Source organism: Salmo salar, chromosome ssa05 (genome assembly GCF_905237065.1).
Source record: "Salmo salar chromosome ssa05, Ssal_v3.1, whole genome shotgun sequence".
Classification (NCBI taxonomy): domain Eukaryota; kingdom Metazoa; phylum Chordata; class Actinopteri; order Salmoniformes; family Salmonidae; genus Salmo; species Salmo salar.
In genome coordinates this window covers 56,694,386-56,715,446 of record NC_059446.1, presented here as the reverse complement: position 1 = coordinate 56,715,446, position 21,061 = coordinate 56,694,386, and the positions used below count along the sequence as shown (strand labels likewise).

Genomic DNA, 21,061 nt, shown 5'->3' with positions numbered 1-21,061 from the left:
ACTTTTCGCACCAAAGTACATTAATCTCTAGGAGACAGAACACATCTCCTTCCTGAGCGGTATGATGGCTGCGTGGTCCCATGGTGTTTATACTTGCGTACTATTGTTTATACAGATGAACGCGGTACCTTCAGGCATTTGGAAATTGCTCCCAAGGATGAACCAGACTTGTGGAGGTCTACAAAATGTTTTGGGGAGATCTTGGCTGATTTCTTTTGATTTTCCCATGATGTCAAGCAAAGAGGCACTGAGTTTGAAGGTATGCCTTGAAATACATCCACAGGTACACCTCCAATTGACTCAAATGATGTCAGTTAGCCTATCAGAAGCTTCTAAAGCCATGACATAATTTTCTGTTTAAAGGCACAATCAATTTAGTGTATGTAAACTTCTGACCCTCTGCAATTGTGATACAGTGAATTATAAGTGAAATAATCTGTCTGTAAACAATTGTTGGAAAAATTACTTGTGTCATGCACGAAGTAGATGTCCTAACCGACTTACCAAAACTATAGTTTGTTAACAAGACATTTGTGGAGTGGTTGCAAAACGAGTTTCAATGACTCCAACCTAAGTGTATTTAAACTTCCGACTTCAACTGTATATACTGTATTCTATATCAGCTACTGCATCTTGCCTATGCCGCTCGGTCATCGCTCATCCATATATTTATATGTACATATTCATATTCCATCCCTTTACTTAGATCTGTGTGTATTAGGTAGTTGTTGTGGAATTGTTAGATTACTTGTTAGATAATACTGCACTGTTGGAACTAGAAGCACAAGCATTTAGCTACACTCACATTAACATCTGCTAACCATGTGTATGTGACCGATTTGATTTGTGACCCAATACCTGCTCCCATACTCTCCTTTCCTCAACCCTATTGAGGAATTATTTTCAGCATGGTGGTAGAAGGTGTATGATCGCTTTCCCCAGGAGCGTGCCACCCTCCTTCTGGCCATGGATGAGGCATGTGACAACATCATTTCAGACCAATATCAAGCTTGGATTTGCCTTAGCAAAAGGTTTTTACCGCAATGCAAGAACAATGACATTCACTGTGATGTGGATGAGAATTTATGGCCAAATGTACAAGACAGGCTTGATGCAAATTAATGCATGCTAAATGTTGTTTTATTTTAATTTAATTTGTTACATTTGATTACAGACAGTACACCTATGTTGCAATTATATATATATTTTTAATATGCATGAATGATTGTAGAGGATATTTTCATTGATCACACCTTTGATCACACATTGGATACATTTTCTGTCAATTTTGTTGGGTAATGTAAGTGTATTGCCTAATGTGAAAACTGTGAATCTACTGTAATTAACAGTACTGTAACAAAGATATTGTTGTGTTTAGGTGATTTTAAACCAATTCTCATTACATTTCACAATAAACTTGAATCAATGGTTGTGTGGTGAGAGATGTTTATAATCCAAATGAATGCACAATGACAGGTTTTGAATGAAAGACTTGCTGCATTACAAGTGTGACTAGTTTGGTATTTTGTTCTAAGAGTTGTGAAAATGTACCACATACTTGTGAAAATAGCCCTAAAGCGATTTAAAACAATCTGTAATAACATGGTTGCAGATGAGACCTGTGTAGATGCACGGTAGTTTCTGCCAAAGCTTTCTATGTAGCTCAGGTGGAACCATCTGTAATCAGAGCTTTGTCAGAACTGTTGATCCATCACGTGATGACATTCTCTGTTGAGCTGACACACTAAGGCTATTCGGCACCACCTGTTAATCTAATCACCACTCACTCCAGCTGCAACTACCTCGTACAGTAAATCAAGTACATTGGAAACTGCATGTGTTACACACTAGGCTAAGACATTCAAATTCTATTTCTATGATATAATAGCCTTGTGGTGTAGTGGTAACAGTTGCTTGTGACAGAGTTCTCCACCTTTGATGTTTACCTGTTAGATACACACAAACAAAATACATCAGGATTGCAGTGAAATGTGTCCTAATTTAGAATGGGGAAAGTAATTCAATTTATTCTCTGCAGTCAGCGGTCCACAGTCATATCTATGGTACAATCAAGTCTATAAAATCACACTTTCAATCATGTGAGAGGATTTCAAAACAAACTCACTGAAACAAGTCACTCCAGAAGCACTCCATCACAATTGTCCTTTGAGTCTAAAGGTCTGGAAATGTCAAAAAATAGACTGAGTTAATTGTCAGGAAGCAAAAGAGATGGAGGGATGACGAGAGAGAAATAATGACATAGAAAGTGAAGTTACAGTATCTGGTATAGAGTAGAATGGAGAATATGTACCATAGTGTAATTTGTGAATCAAAGGATGTCTATCTCTATGGTGTGCACATTTGCACAGTATAAAGTATAAATGAGCAAATACTTAAGACTGGCTCTTACTCTTTTATTAGGGCCAGTTTTCGGGCCCTCAGGGCTTTGCGGGCATCCCGCGCCTCGTGTTCAGCCCAGATCTTGTTGTAGCAGTGGATCAGCACCACGATCATCCACAGTTGCAGCACCACAATTAGCACGTACATCATGATCTCTGACACCACCGACAACAGCTCCCGATTGGCTAGGAGGAGGAGAGGGAGTGCTTTGCAGAGATCATGTGTACGTTACTGTATACATTCATTTCTATAGAGCGCATGTAGAGTTCAAGGTGAATCTAAATACTTTTAAGTAGATGGTTAATGGGCCTCATTTTTAAATAGGTATGGATGAGGACGTAAGAAAAGGAAATGTGGATATTTAATAGTATTTTTGGATTCATCATATCATCACATAAACGTGTGTTACATAAGATGCATTGTTTTTTTACTAAGAGGGAAAAGAGTCTAAACAGCGTGGTCAGACTGTGAAAACCATGAAGGAAGAACTTCAGGACTTTGTCACATACACAACAAAGACCATTAAAGAGAGATTGATTTAAAAAGCAATAGATGGCAGAAACATTGTTCACTGGGAGGGATCCCCATTACCTTCGGCCACCACAGTAAGCTCCACCTCCTTTTCCACTGTGATATATTCATTATCCAATGGGAGGAATAGGGTGCGCTGGAAGGTGCAGCGATAGGTGCCTGTGTCATTAAACGTGACGTTGTGAATGAAGATGGCTCCTATCTGTACATCCTTGCTCCCCATTGTTCCCTGCCACTCTAGCCGGTCGTTAAAGTCCTCATGGAGGGTGTTGGGGTGTGGGTGGTCATAGTGAAAGATCTTAAAAGAAAGTAAAACACCCACACAGTGTTAATACACTCCCAGATTATAAATTACGTAATATTTCACCCATGGTATTACACATGCATTCCTCTATACCAAATTGTTCCATATTGTCATTTTTAGCCTTTCTACTGTCTTGGTAGTCAAGTCACATTTTATTTACAGTGCAATTAACAAGTCTCATTACACTTTACAAAAACATTATACACTTACATAATACACACTAATTAATACATAATACACTTTACAGCTAGTCAGTATGTAGTAGGCCTACTTACATGGATGTACTCCTCCTCTCCTGTGGCTCTGAAGTGCCAGTCAACCGTGGTATAGGCCGGGACCTCCTCTCTCCTCTTACAGGAGATGCAGCCCATGAGGAAGCTCTCCCCGGCCACCGCCTCTGTCATGGAGTCCACCTCTGCACAGCCCCCATGACAATGTGGCACTTGGGTAACCAGGGGATCATGGTGCCAGAGGCAGAGTAAGAGGAGTGGGGAGTTGGGGTCAGAAGAGAGAAGAGCAAGGAATTAGACAGCAGTTTGACATGATGACGAAATACTCGCCCAAGATCAATGGGGTTATAAATAACAACAACACTAAGATGATCAGGAACAATACATCGTATTGATAATTAGAATTATGTATAATATAATAACCAAGCTAATATTTACAATTTTTGTCGGCTACATATAATTTTATAACAGCAGTACACACTTGACTTTTGCATTAGGCCATAGCCTTATAATATGTTATGCAGGCTGATTCGTTATCTTTTTGGTCTCCATTTTTTTTAAGGGAAAACTTACCACAAAGAACAAAGACCAGGAGTGACGATAATAACTGTTGTATCATTTTTCTTCCAAAACTCTTGTCAGCAAATGAATAAAATAAAATCCCCCTATTTTTATTTTCTTGCTTTACTCCCCACGAGTTTCTTCTTGCATGAAACGGAGTGAACTAATTTCCAATAGGTTGCTATGTTGTTAACTTCGCCATTGTTATTCAATACTTTTTCTACCTTATTCTGGCATGTTCTGATTTCCGCTTAATCAGAGTTGGTTTGACATTTCCAATTGATAACTGTTCAGATAAAAACGGATTGAAGTTTATGTATGATTATCAATTAATCGGAGTCTATTATTTATTCATTTGCTTCAAGCTACGCGAATAATAACAATACAGAAGCTATCGATGCAGTTTTCAGCCTACACTCTAGTCTACACAGTATGAGTTCGTATTTGACAATGCTATTTTTAGACCGTGTGAATACATGCCTGTCTTGAATGTCCAACAGTTTTAGCGCACCCAGGCCAAGGCGAAAGAGAAGTTGAAATCAATGTACTATTGCATGATAGCCAAGCCAACCAAACCTTTCTAATGCAAATCATAGCCAACTAATTACCATATGGGGCTGTTTTTTGCACACAACTTTGAAGCTTTGTTTTAACCAACAACCTATTCTTATTTTATCAATCAATTCAATTGTTCTTTGTTTGGATTCTTTCAGTGGCCTATGGTTTTGATTGAATGGTCTGTCAATGATCATTCTGGTTTTAATCTCTGAGAATAGATGGACCCTATAGGCAGTAACGAAACTGCAGTTGTAATGCACATTGGCCAATTAACAGTTTGGTTATGAAGGATGATTATTTTGATAAACATTTTGTCCACACTCTAAGTTGAAAGAAAAAAAATCAACAAATAAGTATTCAGTTTACTATCACTGACCAGGAAATGTGACATAATGTCAAATTTGTTAAGCAAATGAGGCAAGATAAAGACATGCGTATGTGTATTCAAATGTGTGCCTGTCTATAGTTTGCTTATAGGACACACATGATGCACAACTCTATAATGTTCCAGAATATCAAACAATCAATTCATGTATTTGTCATTGTTGGCCTTTCCCATTAGTGTCAGAAGTAGGATGGAAAATGAAGTTATTATATTCTATTATATTTGTAATAACTTCCTTGGCAAAAGCAACATTTTCTTCAACTGTCAACTGATGCACAGGCAGGGTTGACTCAGCATCAACAAGATGTATCAGATGTCATCAGATATCTGTTATCAGCAATCTGAAGCTCATTCAATGCCAAATGACTTGGAAACACAAGGCTATTGCAATAGAAGGCAAGGTCAACAAAAGAGATGACTGAAGGACAACATAATGGCAAAAAGACCCAAGGAGCAGATAGCATATGAGGATTTAATAACATGTCGTCCATCACCTCGCTACCTTGTCTGTATGTACACATGTCTACCTCACATGTTTTCAAATGTATTTGTTATGTGAGGAAATCTCAGCTGGTTAATGAAATGTGCTCTATGATGTACAGTCATTTGATATGCGCAATAACAAGAGTTGCAATTCATCTCTGTCAGGGAATGTCTAGGTCTTATTTGTATGTTCTGGATGTCCAGGAAATGATCATGTGATGCAACCACACACACAGGTTTACTTAGACCTTGAGGGTTGACAACATTAAAGCTTTAAAGCTAAAATGGAGTCATGATAAACACAGTTACAGTTGTGTATGAAAACTGATGCCTGTTGATGTAGGGGGGGGGGGTATCCATTTGTTATGTTGCTTTCACCACTCCTGTATAGGACACACACACCTCCCCTCTCTTTATTCCAAACCACACATGCTGATGTTTTTTTATTTTTAGCCCAGATCTGATTTCTAGTTCCCCATTCTGTGAAGGGAAGCGTTCAGCAACACATCTCTCCGTGACCTGGTTTGCGCAGGCATAAACTCAGATTCTCGTTGAGTCGTTGGCACCATGGAACTGGAGCTGTCCAGGTGTTTATAACCGGGTGTAATTACCACGAAGCGCGAAGATGTAAACCAAAGATTATTCAGGTATGGACTTATAATAGTGTGATAGATTTTAAATTTAAAGTAGTTTATTTATCATATGAAATGTAACAAACGAACATGCCAACGTATTTTATTGATTTGATATTTCTTTGCATTTTACATACAGCCCTGTAGGCCATATGTCCCTGAAGTATCAATCATGATGTAGACAAAATGTAGACTGAGCAGTCTTTTTCTTGAAAAACTTTTCACAAGTTTTTTGAGGTAACGGCTAAGACAACAACGTTATAGCCTAGTTACACAGGTACTTATACAATATATGCCTACACATGGAAACGAGGGTGAGCAGAGAGAGCATATTGTAAGTAAATATTGTCACGTGCATGAACACTGTCCATGTCTCTGTCCCTGTCTAGATGTCATACACAAACATTGACCTGTTGTTGACCATTGCACTTTCATATTAACCTAAATATTATACATTTATACATACATCTTGTTAGGCTACTAAAATTCTCCGTTTTATTAATTATTATTATAAAACATAGGTTACTGTATTGTCTGTTGTTTCTCTGATAGAATGTCCAAGTGGTGAAACCAAATGCTCTTGTTCCTTGTCAATATCCCCTTCTTGCTTTCAGTCTTCTACCAGAACAAGGTGACCTGTCCTTCACCCAGGCGCCTGCAGCCGCAAAGTATTCGACTGCATGGATATCGCATCTCTCAGCTCGGCCCGAAATTAATCAGTTACAGCTCAGAGAGTAGCCGATAGCAGCATACACACACAAGCGTTGCAGCAATGGTGGACCACTGTGACCTACCTCATGAAGGTGAGATCCGGACTAATAAACCTATATTAATCAATAATATCAAGGATGTTTCATGATAATTTAAATATGTGTATTTAGTTGTACTTTTCCTCTGTGTGAAATTTCAAGCGTGGTTAAGTCCATTATTTTGCATATCATTATTGTGACTGCACACATTTGAATCACAAGAGGGCGCAACAAGCCTATTCCTGCCCTTTATCTAAACCATTCTATCTGCATTAATGGACATGGTTTTAAACAGCTCCCATGGTATTAAGTCATTAATTGAGAGGCATTACAGATTCACAGATTCACAGATTGTTGTGGGCGCTATCCATGCAATTTGTATTCTAGTGCTGATCGTTGAGATGGCGCTGATTCAGTCACCTGTGGCTGAATAAAGTTTCACAGTTTTAAGCCCGCCCTACTAGGATATAGCTTCGTTTGATTCGCTTAAAGTGCTTCCCATCGTCATGAGAACCCGTTATTTGTCATCCAGCGTCTTGTCACCAGACTGTACCACACGTTTTGGGGAAAGGGTTATAATTTGAAATTATTATGTAACAATGTATTATTATTTAGCAATATTTTAAAGCATTTAGATAAAAATCAACCCACAGGTATATATTTGCGTTGCTCCGGAACATAATGTTCCATTTTAGAAGTAGTTAGGAAATATACTAATATATATATATGACTGTTGATGCCCCCCTCTTCAAAGTTTTTGTTTGGCTCTGTTGAGATTCCGCTTCGATCGCTTTCTGTCTTGCAAAAGTGCTAGACGCAAACATGGAAAACATTAAAGTTTCCCATATAAGACGCATCATCGATGTTTAAGACAACAAGATAAAAGCACAATAAATACCAGCAAGCAATGTAGCTAGCGTTAGCAAGCCAGTTAACGTCAGACCAGCAGACAACGAACCGCTTTACCCGGTGCGTAGCTAGCTGGCTTACGACGTCGTTAGCATAACTAGCTAATGGTGTTGTTAGCTAACTAGCCAACAGTTAGCTCGCTTCAACTAGGCAAATGTCGGAATAAACAATACGTTGACTGCTTCTATGTTCCACCAGTAGCTAGCTACGTGTATATTTAACACGGAAGTTTGGCTGGTTAGCTAGCTAACTATCTTGTCAGTCAGGTCTATTTCGGCGAGCTGCCTGGTGTATTGGCAGCAGGAGTGGAGGGTTTTACATCTCAAAAGGATGCTGCTGATGGGATCCTGTGAAAAAGTGGATTTTAATATCGCTCCTCGCACTGTCGCTCGGCTTGTCTTCGAAGCCGAGCAAGATAATCGAAATGGGGGAAATTCATCAAATGGGAGGTAGGAACTGAATGCAAATGTTGACCGTTTAAAGTTTGTTTTGTGAAATCAGTCAAATGTATTTACAAAACCCTTTTTGCATCAGCAGATGTCACAAAGTGCTTAGACAGAAACCAAGCCTAAAATCCCAAACAGCAATCAATGCAGGAGATGTAGAAGCACGTTGTTGGAAACTTCCTCAGAGGCTCTGAAGATATTGAATGCTTGGCAAGCCAGTTAGCTAGGCTAATTTTAGCTATCTAGTTACAGTACTGTCTTTTTATTGTACCGACCAAAGACTAGATGTTTAACGTTAGCTAACTAGACAGACTGTATTGAATACAGACTGGATAACGTTACTGTATTAAAACGCGTTTGAAGTTGACGTGACGACGTTGAAGTTGTGAATAATAGCAATCCAACTGTTAACTGATAACTGAACAAAATTGTTGTCATCTATGCAGTGGCGGTTCTAGACCATTTCAACTGGGGGGGGCTAAGCTGGGTCCAGTTGTACTGTTAGAGGGGCCAGTTACATTAGACGTTATTGTTGTCATATCGTTTTCTTCACTGCATTGCAGGCATAAGACCATGTTCATAATCATCATCGTTGCCACTGTCTAATAACAGATGTAAAAAAGAACGATAGAAAAAATGTGTTATGCAAAAGTTTTGGGGGGCCACAAGGGGGTCCAAAATTGTTGTCACAGGGGCACTGCCCCCCCCCCCAGAACCGCTAGTGCATCTATGCCATGATCCTATTTTACCCATGCGTTTTTTAAGTCTGGAGCCAGGTTAGTATTGCACCTACGGAAACATGATTTGGGGAAGTCCTTGCTGTTGATGATTGTCTTAGCCCACCTGAATCTCTGTGGTGTGTTTTATTGCTGGTTTTCAAGATATGGCTGTGTGAAGCAAAGATTGAGAGTGTCACACGAGTATTACCATGGATTAGCAAACAAAGTCATGCCAAGATTTCTCTTGTGCAAACAGATGAGCAACTACACTGTAGGGCTTGGGCCTTGACTAAAACGAGTGCCTGGTGGCAGGTAGCCTAGTGGTTAGAGCATTGGACTTGGACTGAAAGGTTGCAAGATCGAATCCCCGAGCTGACAAGGTACAAATATGTCGTTCTGCCCCTGAACAAGGCAGTTAGCCCACTGTTCCTAGGCCATCATTGAAAATAAGAATTTGTTCTTAACTGACTTAGTTAAATAAAGGTAAAAACAATTATAAAAATTGAATTGGTCAAAAGAAGCTAGACAATAGACACATTGTCACAGACATGATAATATGTGTAACATATGTTCTTCATCTGTGCTGTCTGGCTGAGAGAGTTGATTTTTGTGTTTGTCTTTGTCGATTAAAATCGCTCTGCCATTTCCTGGTCGCCTAATTTCAGTTTGTGACAAAACAAGTGAATATAGTATAGAGAATCATTGTACCATCTAAACTGCTGAAATATATTTTTCATACTCAAATATATTGTATTTTCAGCTGTTTGAAGCTGGTGTACAAAACCAAAAGTAAAAGATGCAAAAAACGAAACTTAAGAACTGGGAGCATAGAAATAGTGCACAGATCTACCGCTTCTTAGACATCCTATGTGATTTTTGTCGGGTCGCCGCAAAAGTTACATTTTGCAGCTTTAAGAATGAAAAGAGGGGATGTTGATGTGGTTGAGCTGGACCTTGAGATTTGAAGGAGGGGAGATGTTGACGTGTTGTTGGGGTGTTTGAGCTAATCATTGAGATGGGATAAAGGATTATTGTGCGTATTGTGTATGTTTTTTGGTTTTAAAAAGTACTTTAATAGCGTAATCTCTCCGCATTTGACTCCAAGTGCGCACTATAATCACTTTTACTGACTTAATACCAGAAGGGAGCAAAGCTGCAAAATCTGCCTCACAGCAATTTCCAACCAAACGATGCATCAAAAGCAATCAGACACCACTGATATTGGACACGGAATACATAACTTCCATTGATCTGTCTCTCTGACGATCAATAATTCAAAACAAGCGGTCTGTGTCATGCAGTACTTCCTGATACCACTTGAGTTCAGATCTCAAAACCAATAGAAATAGACATCAACATGTATCAAAGTAACTGGGATCATCTTTTGTCCAGAAAATTGATCTTCTACAATGTTCGTTTTTTTCTGTCTATTAAAGGAGAATTAGACTGTTAGCCAATACTACAGTCTCTCTTCTCCTCAGCCCCCTGCTACAGCCGGACATAGATCGTTATCTCTCCCACCGCAAGTTCAACTGTTGCTATCAGACCAAATGTGAGACTGCACGCCCTGTGAACTTGGCTCAAGGTAAGAGGGAGAGCAGGCACATCGAAGGAGAGACGGAGACATCGGACAGAGGGGGAGTTGCGGAAGAGGAGGAAGTGAGGAACAAAACTACAGACTACTGACAAAAAGATGCAAAGAAGACCCACGCACAGAGCATGAGGTGGAGAGTTGGAAAATATTAGAGAGGGAGAAGACTGCATTGTATTAGCTTTTTAAATTCAATGAGGGTCCCACCCTGGTTTCCTGCTGCAACATTATTGACTGAAATTAGCGGGAGAAGCTAAACGGCTATAACTTAGTGTAGTACTGTCATGCCCTGCACTATCATGGAGAATAAAACCTGCCTTCCATAATGGCATCTTTCATACTGCACCATCTGGACGTCACTGGAAACATGAGGTACGTTCACAATTGTTAGCCTAGCAGGTCTAGGACCAGTCCACAATTGATTTGTACCAAAAAGCAGAAGTTGTGATCGGAACTCAGACCAACTTCCTCAACATCCTGACTTGGTGTCAGCATCATCTGCTTTGCCACAGCAAGCCTTCATTGGGGTGTTTTGAAGTAAAACAACTGGTCTGAAGAAGCTCTGAGAATGATGACCATGTCTGTGCTGGCCACCGCCGGACCAGAAAGCGGCGGCTCCATGACCCAGCTCGTCCCCATCCCCACGCTGAACATCCTCCCCCCGTCCTCAGACACTGAGGCCTGGTCCCGCTTTCCCAGCCCCCGGCCTCCCCGCCGCCACCGGCTCTCCCACCCCCACCGGAGCAGAGGCCGGACCAAGAAGAGGAGCGATGGAGAGCAAGAGGAGTCATCCAAACCCCAGTGGGACGGCACTGAGGGGGTGGAGAAGGTGAAGGGGAGCGCTACTCCTCAAAGAAGCCCCTCACCTCTCCCTTCACCCCTCTTGCCCCCCCACGTGGAGGACGCGGTCCTGGGCCCTTCCCTGGACCTCTTGCTACCCCCGTCGTCTCGCACCTCCTGGTCACGTAGCTCATCTCTCGGCCGGCGCTCACGCTGGTCCCTCAGGAGTCTGCTCAGCAGGGAGTCTGACTGGGACAGCTGCAGGTCAGTGCTCCTCTCTCTACTCTCTAGGACAACCAGGCAGCCAGAGGCCTCAGGTTCCCTGCAGACTCACCTTAGACCTCCCCCTCAAGGCTCTCCCATCTAGGGATGGGCTAAGTTATCTGCAAGCTGCAGCACATTGGTTCATGGCCTTGTAATGTACTGAATCAGGGAACTGTAACTTAAGGCACTTAGTGCATTTTATATCTAAGCATCAGGCTAAATGATAATTCACAGGCTACATACTTCAGTGATAGTACATCAGATAAGACGAGGAGACTGATAATGGTGTGTCACAGATAAAATAAATGTCACTGTTTGACAGCGATTGGAGTGGAGTTTTCTGTAATGGCACACCACAAGCCAACTATTTGGAAAGGGCACAGCAGAGGGCTTATTGGTTAAGCACTAAAACCACAGAGGGCAGATTATGCTGTTATAGTCCTGGTGAACTCCAATCTGGGTTATGTCACAGTTTGATTTGGTCAGGCAGGCAGAGGAGCATGTTCATTATGCTCTTATAATATTTCACATAGTATTTCAGAGAACAAAACCATTAGCCCAGGTCACAATATTAAAGGTGCTACCTCGCCATAGTTGAAGTAAGCCTGCATCTTAAATTCTATTCTAGATAAATTGTAACATTTTGAGATTGAGAGAAATAAGCATATGAAGACAAAGGCATGAGGCTGAAAAGAGAGTACGCTAAATTAAATGTTAGAGAGAGAGAGAGACCTCCCTCCCTCCCTCCGCTTGGTCAGTCACAGGGAGGCGGGTTTGTGTGCACTGCTCATCCTGCTTAGAATCCATGACATCACTGCCGGCCAATAGGAGCCCATGCTTCGTCTGATGTCACCGCCGGCCAATTGGAGGGGGTCTCTGGTGGTGCTGCAGTGTCCTCGGTGAGCCTGTTAAAGGACCATCCAGGCAGGCAGAGGGTCTTCATCACTCTGTTCCACATTAACAGCAGTGCCCTTGTCCTGTTCATTTACCAACCAGTTTTATTGGCCCAGGTTTTGTTTAATGAAACATTACTTACTAATTTTACAGCTTCTTAATGATACTGCCTGTATTTTCTATATAAGGTGCTTAAAGCTATATTTATTAGTCGAAACAATAACAAAGTGGTCACCCCGCCTCTGTTTTGGTAAAAAGCTAAGGGATGGGCCTGGATAAATGTAACCACTTTCAAATTCAACTTTTTTGCTTTTACATTGTTTACAGTAAAAAAAAAGCTAATATAATTTCTGATAGGATATGACAGTTGAACTAAGCTCATAAGTTATAATCGTCAAGAATCAATGGCTATAAATACAGTTGAAGTTGGAAGTTTACATACTCTTAGGTTGGAGTCATTAAAACTCATTTTTCAACCACTCCACCAATGTCTTGTTAACAAACTATAGTTTTGGAAAGTCAGTTACTGTGTGCATGACACAAGTCATTTTTCCAACAATTGTTTACAGACAGATTTTTTTCACTTACAATTCACTGTATCACAATTCCAGTAGGTCAGAAGTTTACATACACAAAGTTGACTGTGCCTTTAAACAGCTTGGAAAATTCCAGAAAATTATGTCATGGCTTTAGAAGCTTCTGATAGGCTAACTGACATCATTTGAGTCAATTGGAGGTGTACCTGTGGATGTATTTCAAGGCCTACCTTCAAACACAGGGCCTCTTTGCTTGACATCATGGGAAAATCAAAAGAAATCAGCCAAGATCTCCCCAAACATTTTTGTAGACCTCCACAAGTCTGGTTCATCCTTGGGAGCAATTTCCAAATGCCTGAAGGTACCATGTTCATCTGTACAAACAATAGTATGCAAGTATAAACACCATGGGACCACACAGCCGACATACCACTCAGGAAGGAGATGCGTTCTGTCTCCTAGAGATGAACGTACTTTGGTGCGAAAGTGCAAATCAATCCCAGAACAACAGCAAAGGACCTTGTGAAGATGCTGGAGGAAACAGGTACAAAAGTATCTATATCCACAGTAAAACAAGTCCTATATCCACATAACCTTAAAGGCCGCTCAGCAAGGAAGAAGCCGCTGCTCCAAAACCGCCATAAAAAAGCCAGACTAGGGTTTCCAACTGCACATGGGGACAAAGATTGTACTTTTTTGGAGAAATGTCCTCTGGTCTGATGAAACAAAAATAGAACTGTTGGCCATAATGACCATCGTTATGTTTGGAAGAAAAAGGGGGAGGCTTGCAAGCCGAAGAACATCATCCCAACCGTGAAGCACGGGGGTGGCAGCATCATGTTGTAGGGGTGCATTGCTGCAGGAGGGACTGGTGCACTTCACAAACTAGATGGCATCATGAGGAAGGAAATGATGTGGATATATTGAAGCAACATCTCAAGACATCAGTCAGGAAGTTAAAGCTTGGTCGCAAATGGGTCCTCCAAATGGACAATGACCCCAAGCATACTTCCAAAGTTGTGGCAAAATGGCTTAAGGACGACAAAGTCAAGGTATTAGAGTGGCCATCACAAAGCCCTGACCTCAATCCCATAGAAAATTTGTGGGCAGAACTGAAAAAGCGTGTGCGAGCAAGGAGGCCTACAAACCTGACTCCGTTACACCAGGTCTGTTAGGAGGAATGGGCCAAAATTCACCCAACTTATTGTGGGAAGCTTGTGGAAAGCTACCTGAAACGTTTGACAGAATTTAAACAATTTAAAGGCAATGCTACCAAATACTAATTGGGTGTATGTAAACTTCTGATCCACTGGGAATGTGATGAAAGAAATAAAAGCTGAAATAAATCATTCGCTCTGCTATTATTCTGACATTTCACATTTAAAATAAAGTGGTGATCCTAACTGACCTAAGACAGTGAATTTGTACTAGGATTAAATGTCAGGAATTGTGAAGAACTGAGTTTACATGTATTGGGCTAAGGTGTATGTAAACTACCGACTTCAACTGTATATGCAACAGAAAAGGCCATGGCTGTGAATGATAGTCATCTTGTCATCAACACTTCATTGATCAAGTTGTGGTGAAATCCAGGCATTTTCTGTTACATTCCAGTGTTTTGTAACACTGACTCTAAATTTGAATATTTTTTTTGCTGACCCTCTGAGAGGACACGTGAAATTATTAGGCCTGAGACTATTTGGACTCGTTCCCATTTAGCCTGGACGCATTAATACAATGAGGCACAGTATTCTTATATCATTAAAACACTAGCCAGTTAATTTCATGTCTTTTGGTTACCATTGTTTTTGTCCTGTTGCATGAAATAAACCCACAGCGTAGATGAGAATAATTGACCATTGACAGCCACACCCTGACGGGAACGGATGATTAAGGCCAATGAAGGCGTTTCAGTTATGGTTAGGCTAATGACTTCTGCGTGGCCGCTGTGGGGGTCTCAACAGACGGCTGATTTCCATGGGGATCTGAATAACGATTTGCATTGGAAGAACATGGAAGGATTCTAATGCAAATAATGAGTTTTAATACAGTTGAGTATTCAGGGTGTTTAGTGGGGGTGGCAGTTGATTTGAACCAGAGGCCAACAACTCGTGTGTGTGTGTGTGTGTGAAGCAGTCTGACGTGGAGAAATGCGAGAGATTTTATGCGAGGCATGTTCCTACAAGATGCTGTGTAGCCACATCTCCCAGTCATTCTATTGTAGAGACTTGGTAGTTAGGCTAAATATTAGCCTTAGTCTACTGAGGTGATATTACCTCTACCGTAAACCTCAGATAGGCTACATAGTCTATAGGCTCCTTTTGGCTGACCCCAACACTTTGTTGGTTGGGGACAGCTGTGTTGTGTGTTTATCTATCAGAAACCAAGTTGGATTCCTCAGTGGTTTAAAAGCACTTTCACATGGTGATCAAACCTCAGTCACTTGAACAACACTGACTGCACAACTGTGTAAGCAGTAGCATAATTGTAGCGATAGTCTGAGCGACGGCGCGGAAACTTCCAATATAAGGCTAGTAAATAGCCTAACACAGTTGGCTATCAGATCTCAGCACCACAGTCATGAAATCAGTTAACATCTTAAAGATTGCACTTCGACGGTTTAACAAAGTGCTAATGTAAGACAAACATGACGTGTAAGTTTCCTAGTAACATTTCTCTTAGGTTAGGCATATGTTCTTCACACTTGGGCTGTTTTTTTTTTAGTCAACAGTTCGTCAAACATTACCTGCAGAGTGGGGTTAAGTTAGAGGTGAAGGGAAAACTACTAGCTGATACATGTCCTCCCTGTCTGTTTAGGCCTGACCTGCTTGGCAGACGAATATCTAATTGAGTAATTGCCGTTGTACCGTCCCTCCCATTCCCCTCTCCGCTGGCCACATAATCCCAGTTGATAATCCACCGACACAGAAAAACAACTACAGATCAATTGTCTGCAGGCCAGGCCATTGTCTCTCTGTAGCCTATATTTGAGGTGTTTGGCGTGGCCCACTGTTCAATCATATTTATGTTTGGATTAACGTTGACTAATGAGTTTTGGCTCAGGTCTCCCACTCAGCAGAAAGGCTGCCACTCAGACATTTTTCTGCTAGATAGTTTGGAACAGGGCCTCACCTGAAAAATGTGCGGCGCACAGGCCTAAAACGCCACTCGCCTAATTAGCCCAAAGAACATTGATCTTTCCCCATCAACGATGTGCAACCACTGCTCTTTGGTAAGTGACTTTCTGTTGAATGGGCCAGGGACCAGATTTGAGCATCCCATCTTCTTTTCCCCCTCACTCTTTATTTTTCTTTCTCATCTTCACATGTTCTTTCTCCCTTCTTCACCCCCCGCCTGCCCTATGAATTGAAGAGATTACAGCAGGCACTCCTGGACCTCAGAAAAGCAGATTACAGAGAGAGAGGGAGTGAGCAAGAGAAGGGGGATCTGTACAGCATGGATTATGATGTATCCTACTCAGTGGGTCTCTAATCCAGAGATGGACCGAGCGATTGAGGGTTAAAGGATTGGGTGGGCTTCGGCCAGGTGGACACTGCGGGCAGCACTGTTTTAGTACCGGATAATTACAGTCAGTGTGATAAACCATGTTTGCAAACGGCTGCGATATTTTATTACACCATTTCATTACACCATGTTAGGCCTATATATAATCTTTCTACAACTGGCCCTAATTCATGCTTGCATTTTCTCCTCTTTCATAACCTTTCCCAATACCGTCTTTATTGATTTTTAAAATAACTCACAAGTACTCTAAAAACCTATTTTATTTGGCTCTCTCAGTTCAACGCTACACTTAGAAGAAGAAAAAAAGGGTTCCAAAAGAGTTCTTTGGCTGTCCAGGTAAAACTCTTTTTGGTTCCAGGTAGAACTCTTTTGGGTTCCATGTATAATTTTCTGTGGAAAGGGTTATACCTGGAACCAAAAAGGGTTCTCTGAAAAACCCTTTTAGGTTCTAGATGGCACCTTTTTTTTCCTCCTAAGAGTGCACTGCTACTGTGCATGGGCCTCTCTTGTGCCTCCTCCTCCCCCTCTCTGCTGCCTGTGTGTTCAGTACGGATTACTTATGGGCGCAGCTTGTCAACGCTAGCTTGCTCAGACACAAAATTAAGAGACTGGTTGAGTTCGGGCTACCTGCCTGCGAGGGAAGGATGTTGGTTATGGGGAAGTGAAACAGGTTGCACATGAAGTGCTCGTTTCTATTCCGGGCCCGCTGTGCGTTTTTATATCCGACAAAACAGGCATCGGGATGGACAGTGTAGCGTCGGCTGGCTCGGCGCTGTGCACACAGGACCGGTGCCCAAGTGATACAGATACTATAAAGCAGCGTGTGGACATCACGTCCAAATTGAAAACACCTCATGACATGGTAGAGTAAGTGGCAATATTATTATTTACGTAATGGGGCAGTCTGCCCTCCAAATTGAAATATTTGTCCGGTTTGTCCTCGTATTTAAATGCCTTTCATAAAGGTATAGGCTACACTCGTATCCATGTGGGTGGGGAACTGGGAGGGCGAGTGGTTGTGGGCAGTCAGTGATTGCCAATTGAAAGATGGATGGGCTGGTAGAAAGGATATGAACGTCATTTGATTCGAATGGCCATTTCGGAACCCGTGTCTGCCGTACGTTTGCGTCTATAGCAGTCTGAAATCAGCGATCTGATTTGGCTAATTTCTGACAGCATCTGTTATTGTGCTTGTATAATTCATATCTCACGTAGACAGAGCGACTTCACGGAGTTACATTCTATCGTTGTTTACGTGCTTGGATGAAAGTAATCTTCTAAAAACAGAGCTCTAAATAAAATATATGCAATATTGTGGTAGTTCCATTTGACAGTCGTTTGCACCTCTACATTGCATGATGTGTGATTTAGTTTGTAAACTCACTGACAGATTGACACGAGCACGCGCGTGATAATGTCCGGTTCGGGTTACACCAGTGACGTATTTGAGGGGTCACACCCCATAGCATTAGAATACTAGAAAGGAAACCTTCTTATGATGGGATAAACTTAAACCATTTTGGTCAGGGAGTTGGTCAACCCTGGTTTGCTATTTCTGTGATAAAATAATATTTTAAATTGTGAATTTGAAGAATTTATCTGCACTGTATGGTAGCCAGCCAGCCAGCCTTTTTAGAAGAATGATTCCATTTATTTGTCAAATCAACTTCCAATATTGTAACATCCTATTCACACAATGCAGTCAATCCACAGCCATACACTGTCTGAAATCAGTTGATGATAGGATTTAGACAAGTTGTAAATGTAACAAGTAGGCCTACTGATATTGTATCATATAATAGCACTCTCAGCCTCCCAGGCAAACACACATTTCTACATTTATGGTCTATTTATATTTTAGAGGCTATTTATACCGAAAAGTGCATAAAACCTTTAACTGTTTATGATAATATTTTACGTTGACATTAATTCTCAAAATTTTTGATATCACATACCTTTTATTTTCCTGCTTAAGAAAAATTAGGATTATGCCTCTACTGGCTTTCATTTCAATTAGACCTGTTTGGAATTCTCCCTGACCAATATGGCTGCCATTTTCAATTCTGGAACTTTGAGTGTTCAGTTACATATCTCCTCTAGTAATTTAATAGGATCTCTATGGCACACACTCTCCCAGACTGAACTCAATAACAAGCTTATTAGTGCCCCTGGGAAGGCCTGTATGTGGATATAATTAGGCCTACTGTACTTTGACTGTGCACACAATTTAGTTGCAATGTCACTGAATCATCACTCAACTGTACTGCAGGGTTTCCCAAACTTGGTCCTGCCCCCCCCTCCAGCACTACACAGCTGATTCTAATAATCAAAGCTTGATGATGGTTGGTTATTTGAATCAGCTGTGTAGTGCTAGGGCAAAAAACAAAACGTGCACCCATGTGGGGGGGCAGGACCGAGTTTGGGAAACCATACCCTACTCTACTGTACATGGATAAAGTGCTTTGAGACCATTTCTGAATGCACAAATCTGGCAGCAGGCATCGCCTCAAGTGTTGGCTCATTCCTATGATTTCATTATTCAGAATCACAGCTACTATTGGTGGGTTATTTCACAAGGGGGTTGTTACCTTGGCGATAATGCTGATATTAACCCCTAGCCCCCCCCCCTACCTCTGGTCACCATGACAACTGGCAGTTGGACCAGTGTGGTTTTGGCAGTAATGAGAGAAGAGTTAGAGGAAAGGGAAGAGAGACTGCAATGGAGAAGGGAAAGCTGACTGAACTGAGGCTATGGATAGAAAAAACACTGGGTAAAAAAGAAGAGGGGAACACTGAGAAAAGAGAAACAGAAGTTGCAGGAAGAGAGAAATAGAAACGGATGCAAAAGAAGCGGTGAACAATACGATCTAGAGGTTGGTGGTAGTGTATAAATGCTTGTGGCTGTATACAGTGGAGTCTGTGTGTGGGCTATGAGTTATTGTTTGAGATGAACAAAATGATCAAATGAGCTCACACAGTAGACCACAGTGTCTGTTGAAAGAGACTGTTTGTGTGTGTTTATAGCTAGTTAGTACGATATGATTGTAAGAGTCAAAACAGAAGGCGGTTGTCAGTTTTCACCAAACTGCAAATTAAGAGCAAGTCTGCAACCATGGAAACTTTTGTTATGGCATCAATACAGCCATTTTTATGGGGCCATGACCTGAACTCTGAACATGAGCTGCACATATTATGGCAGCAATATAGGTTTGACCTTGTCTTTATGTTCAGAATGTCTGCTTTCACTAGAAGGAAGACAACAGCATGGTTGTGTAAGCACACTACACACCTAACTTGATAAAAGTGCTCTTCATAAAAACCTCCATTGAACATTTTCTGCCCTAATGTGTTTCTCATGTAGGCGTATTCATTCTTGCTCCAGTGCCTTGGAAATAAGATCAATTGAGAAACAGCACCTACCTACTGTAGTATTACCAAGCAGTGCTTTTTTTCATTTATGTTGATGGTAGAGGAAGGATCCACAAGGTTCATACCACTGCACTGCCACAGGTAGGATATCTAGGCTATATAGGAATGGACCGTGTCTGACCGCTCTAATCACCACCAATCAGTTGGGAGAAAGGTTAGAGTTAGTGGTTGGTGATTAGTGTGTTTTTAGCTAAATACAATGCACAGTAGTTCCATCCTTTCCAGCATGGCCAGATAGGCTTAACTACTTACATCCTTGGCCACCATGAAATCTTGATGATGACATGAATATGTATGTCCATACTCTTTCCCTTAGCCTACCACTAATCTCTCCTCTTCTATCTCTCTCTTCAGTACCGCCAGTAACTCTCCGCGCAGCACCCCTGGCAGCTCCCCCTCTCTGCGCCGCCGGGTGCTGGGGGGTAGTGGTGGGGGTGGAAGCAGGACCAGCGACGTGGAGGGTGGCCCGGGGGAGCGCAGCGGGGAAAGGAGGGGTTCGGACAGTCCCCTGCCCTCCGCCACCGCTTCCGCATACCCCGTCGCCTCACGCCATTTCAGCCGCAACGCCAAGGTAAGGGTGACCCCGTATAATGCCACTCTCATTTTGTTATGTCAACAGTATACCGGGGCCATATTCAGTAGGAAAAGGAGGTGGAGCGTTGCAGACAGAAATGTCATGAATAGAGCTGACGTGATTCCTTTGTCTACACGTCAGAGGCATTTGTGTGTTTCTATACTATATTTCTATCTGAACGTTCGACAACGTTGTGTCCTGCTGAACACAGCCCTGCTTAGAGATAAGGACAGACATGACGACACAGCCACGGAGTCGGTAGTCATTGGCCGTGTCCGAATACCCAAATTTGCTTTGTAAATAGTAGCCATTTTGGGAAGGTGAGAAAAGTCACTTTTATAGTATGTGAAATGTAGTGCTTTAAATGTCAGGATGTCATACTCATTTCGGAATTTAATCTAGTAGAATTCGCTGAACACTATTGAGGAAGAGAATAGTCTTTCGAGACCCACGTGTGTCTGACAACAGCTGATAATCAGCTGATGGGATGCGCTGTACCAAAATGTATGAATGAAGGGAATAAACACAATTGCCATTAGATACATTATCCGTAGGATGCCT

The 21,061-nt window shown here is 41.6% G+C and overlaps 2 protein-coding genes across 9 annotated transcripts in view; one reads left to right on the top strand and one right to left on the bottom strand.

Annotated features, from left to right (window-relative positions):
- Positions 1-1,108: 1,108 nt before the first annotated feature.
- Positions 1,109-6,763, bottom strand: LOC106605232 (sodium channel subunit beta-1). 2 transcript variants are annotated; one of them, XM_014200654.2, is made up of 6 exons: positions 6,611-6,763; positions 3,511-3,677; positions 2,992-3,229; positions 2,411-2,585; positions 2,126-2,180; positions 1,109-1,946 (listed from the first exon to the last, which is right to left on the bottom strand). In XM_014200654.2, coding segments are annotated over exons 1-5 (627 nt in total). In that variant the 5' UTR covers positions 6,612-6,763; the 3' UTR covers positions 1,109-1,946; positions 2,126-2,134. The 2 variants fall into 2 exon arrangements, with proteins under 2 accessions (XP_014056129.1, XP_014056128.1); XM_014200653.2 differs by lacking the exon at positions 6,611-6,763 and adding an exon at positions 4,039-4,496.
- Positions 5,946-21,061, top strand: part of LOC106605230 (protein Aster-A) — a 36,034-nt gene continuing 20,918 nt past the window's right edge. For 2 of the 7 annotated variants that reach the window (XM_014200648.2, XM_014200646.2), the window contains exons 1-4: positions 5,946-6,099; positions 6,699-6,887; positions 10,389-11,542; positions 20,281-20,497. In XM_014200648.2, the coding sequence (XP_014056123.2) occupies positions 11,067-11,542; positions 20,281-20,497 (693 nt within the window). In that variant the 5' untranslated portion in view covers positions 5,946-6,099; positions 6,699-6,887; positions 10,389-11,066. Of the gene's footprint in view, positions 6,100-6,698; positions 6,888-7,586; positions 8,192-10,343; positions 11,543-16,974; positions 17,365-19,902; positions 20,008-20,280; positions 20,498-21,061 lie in introns of those variants that run through there. The other 5 variants (XM_045718400.1, XM_014200647.2, XM_014200650.2 and 2 more) reach the window with 5 other exon arrangements.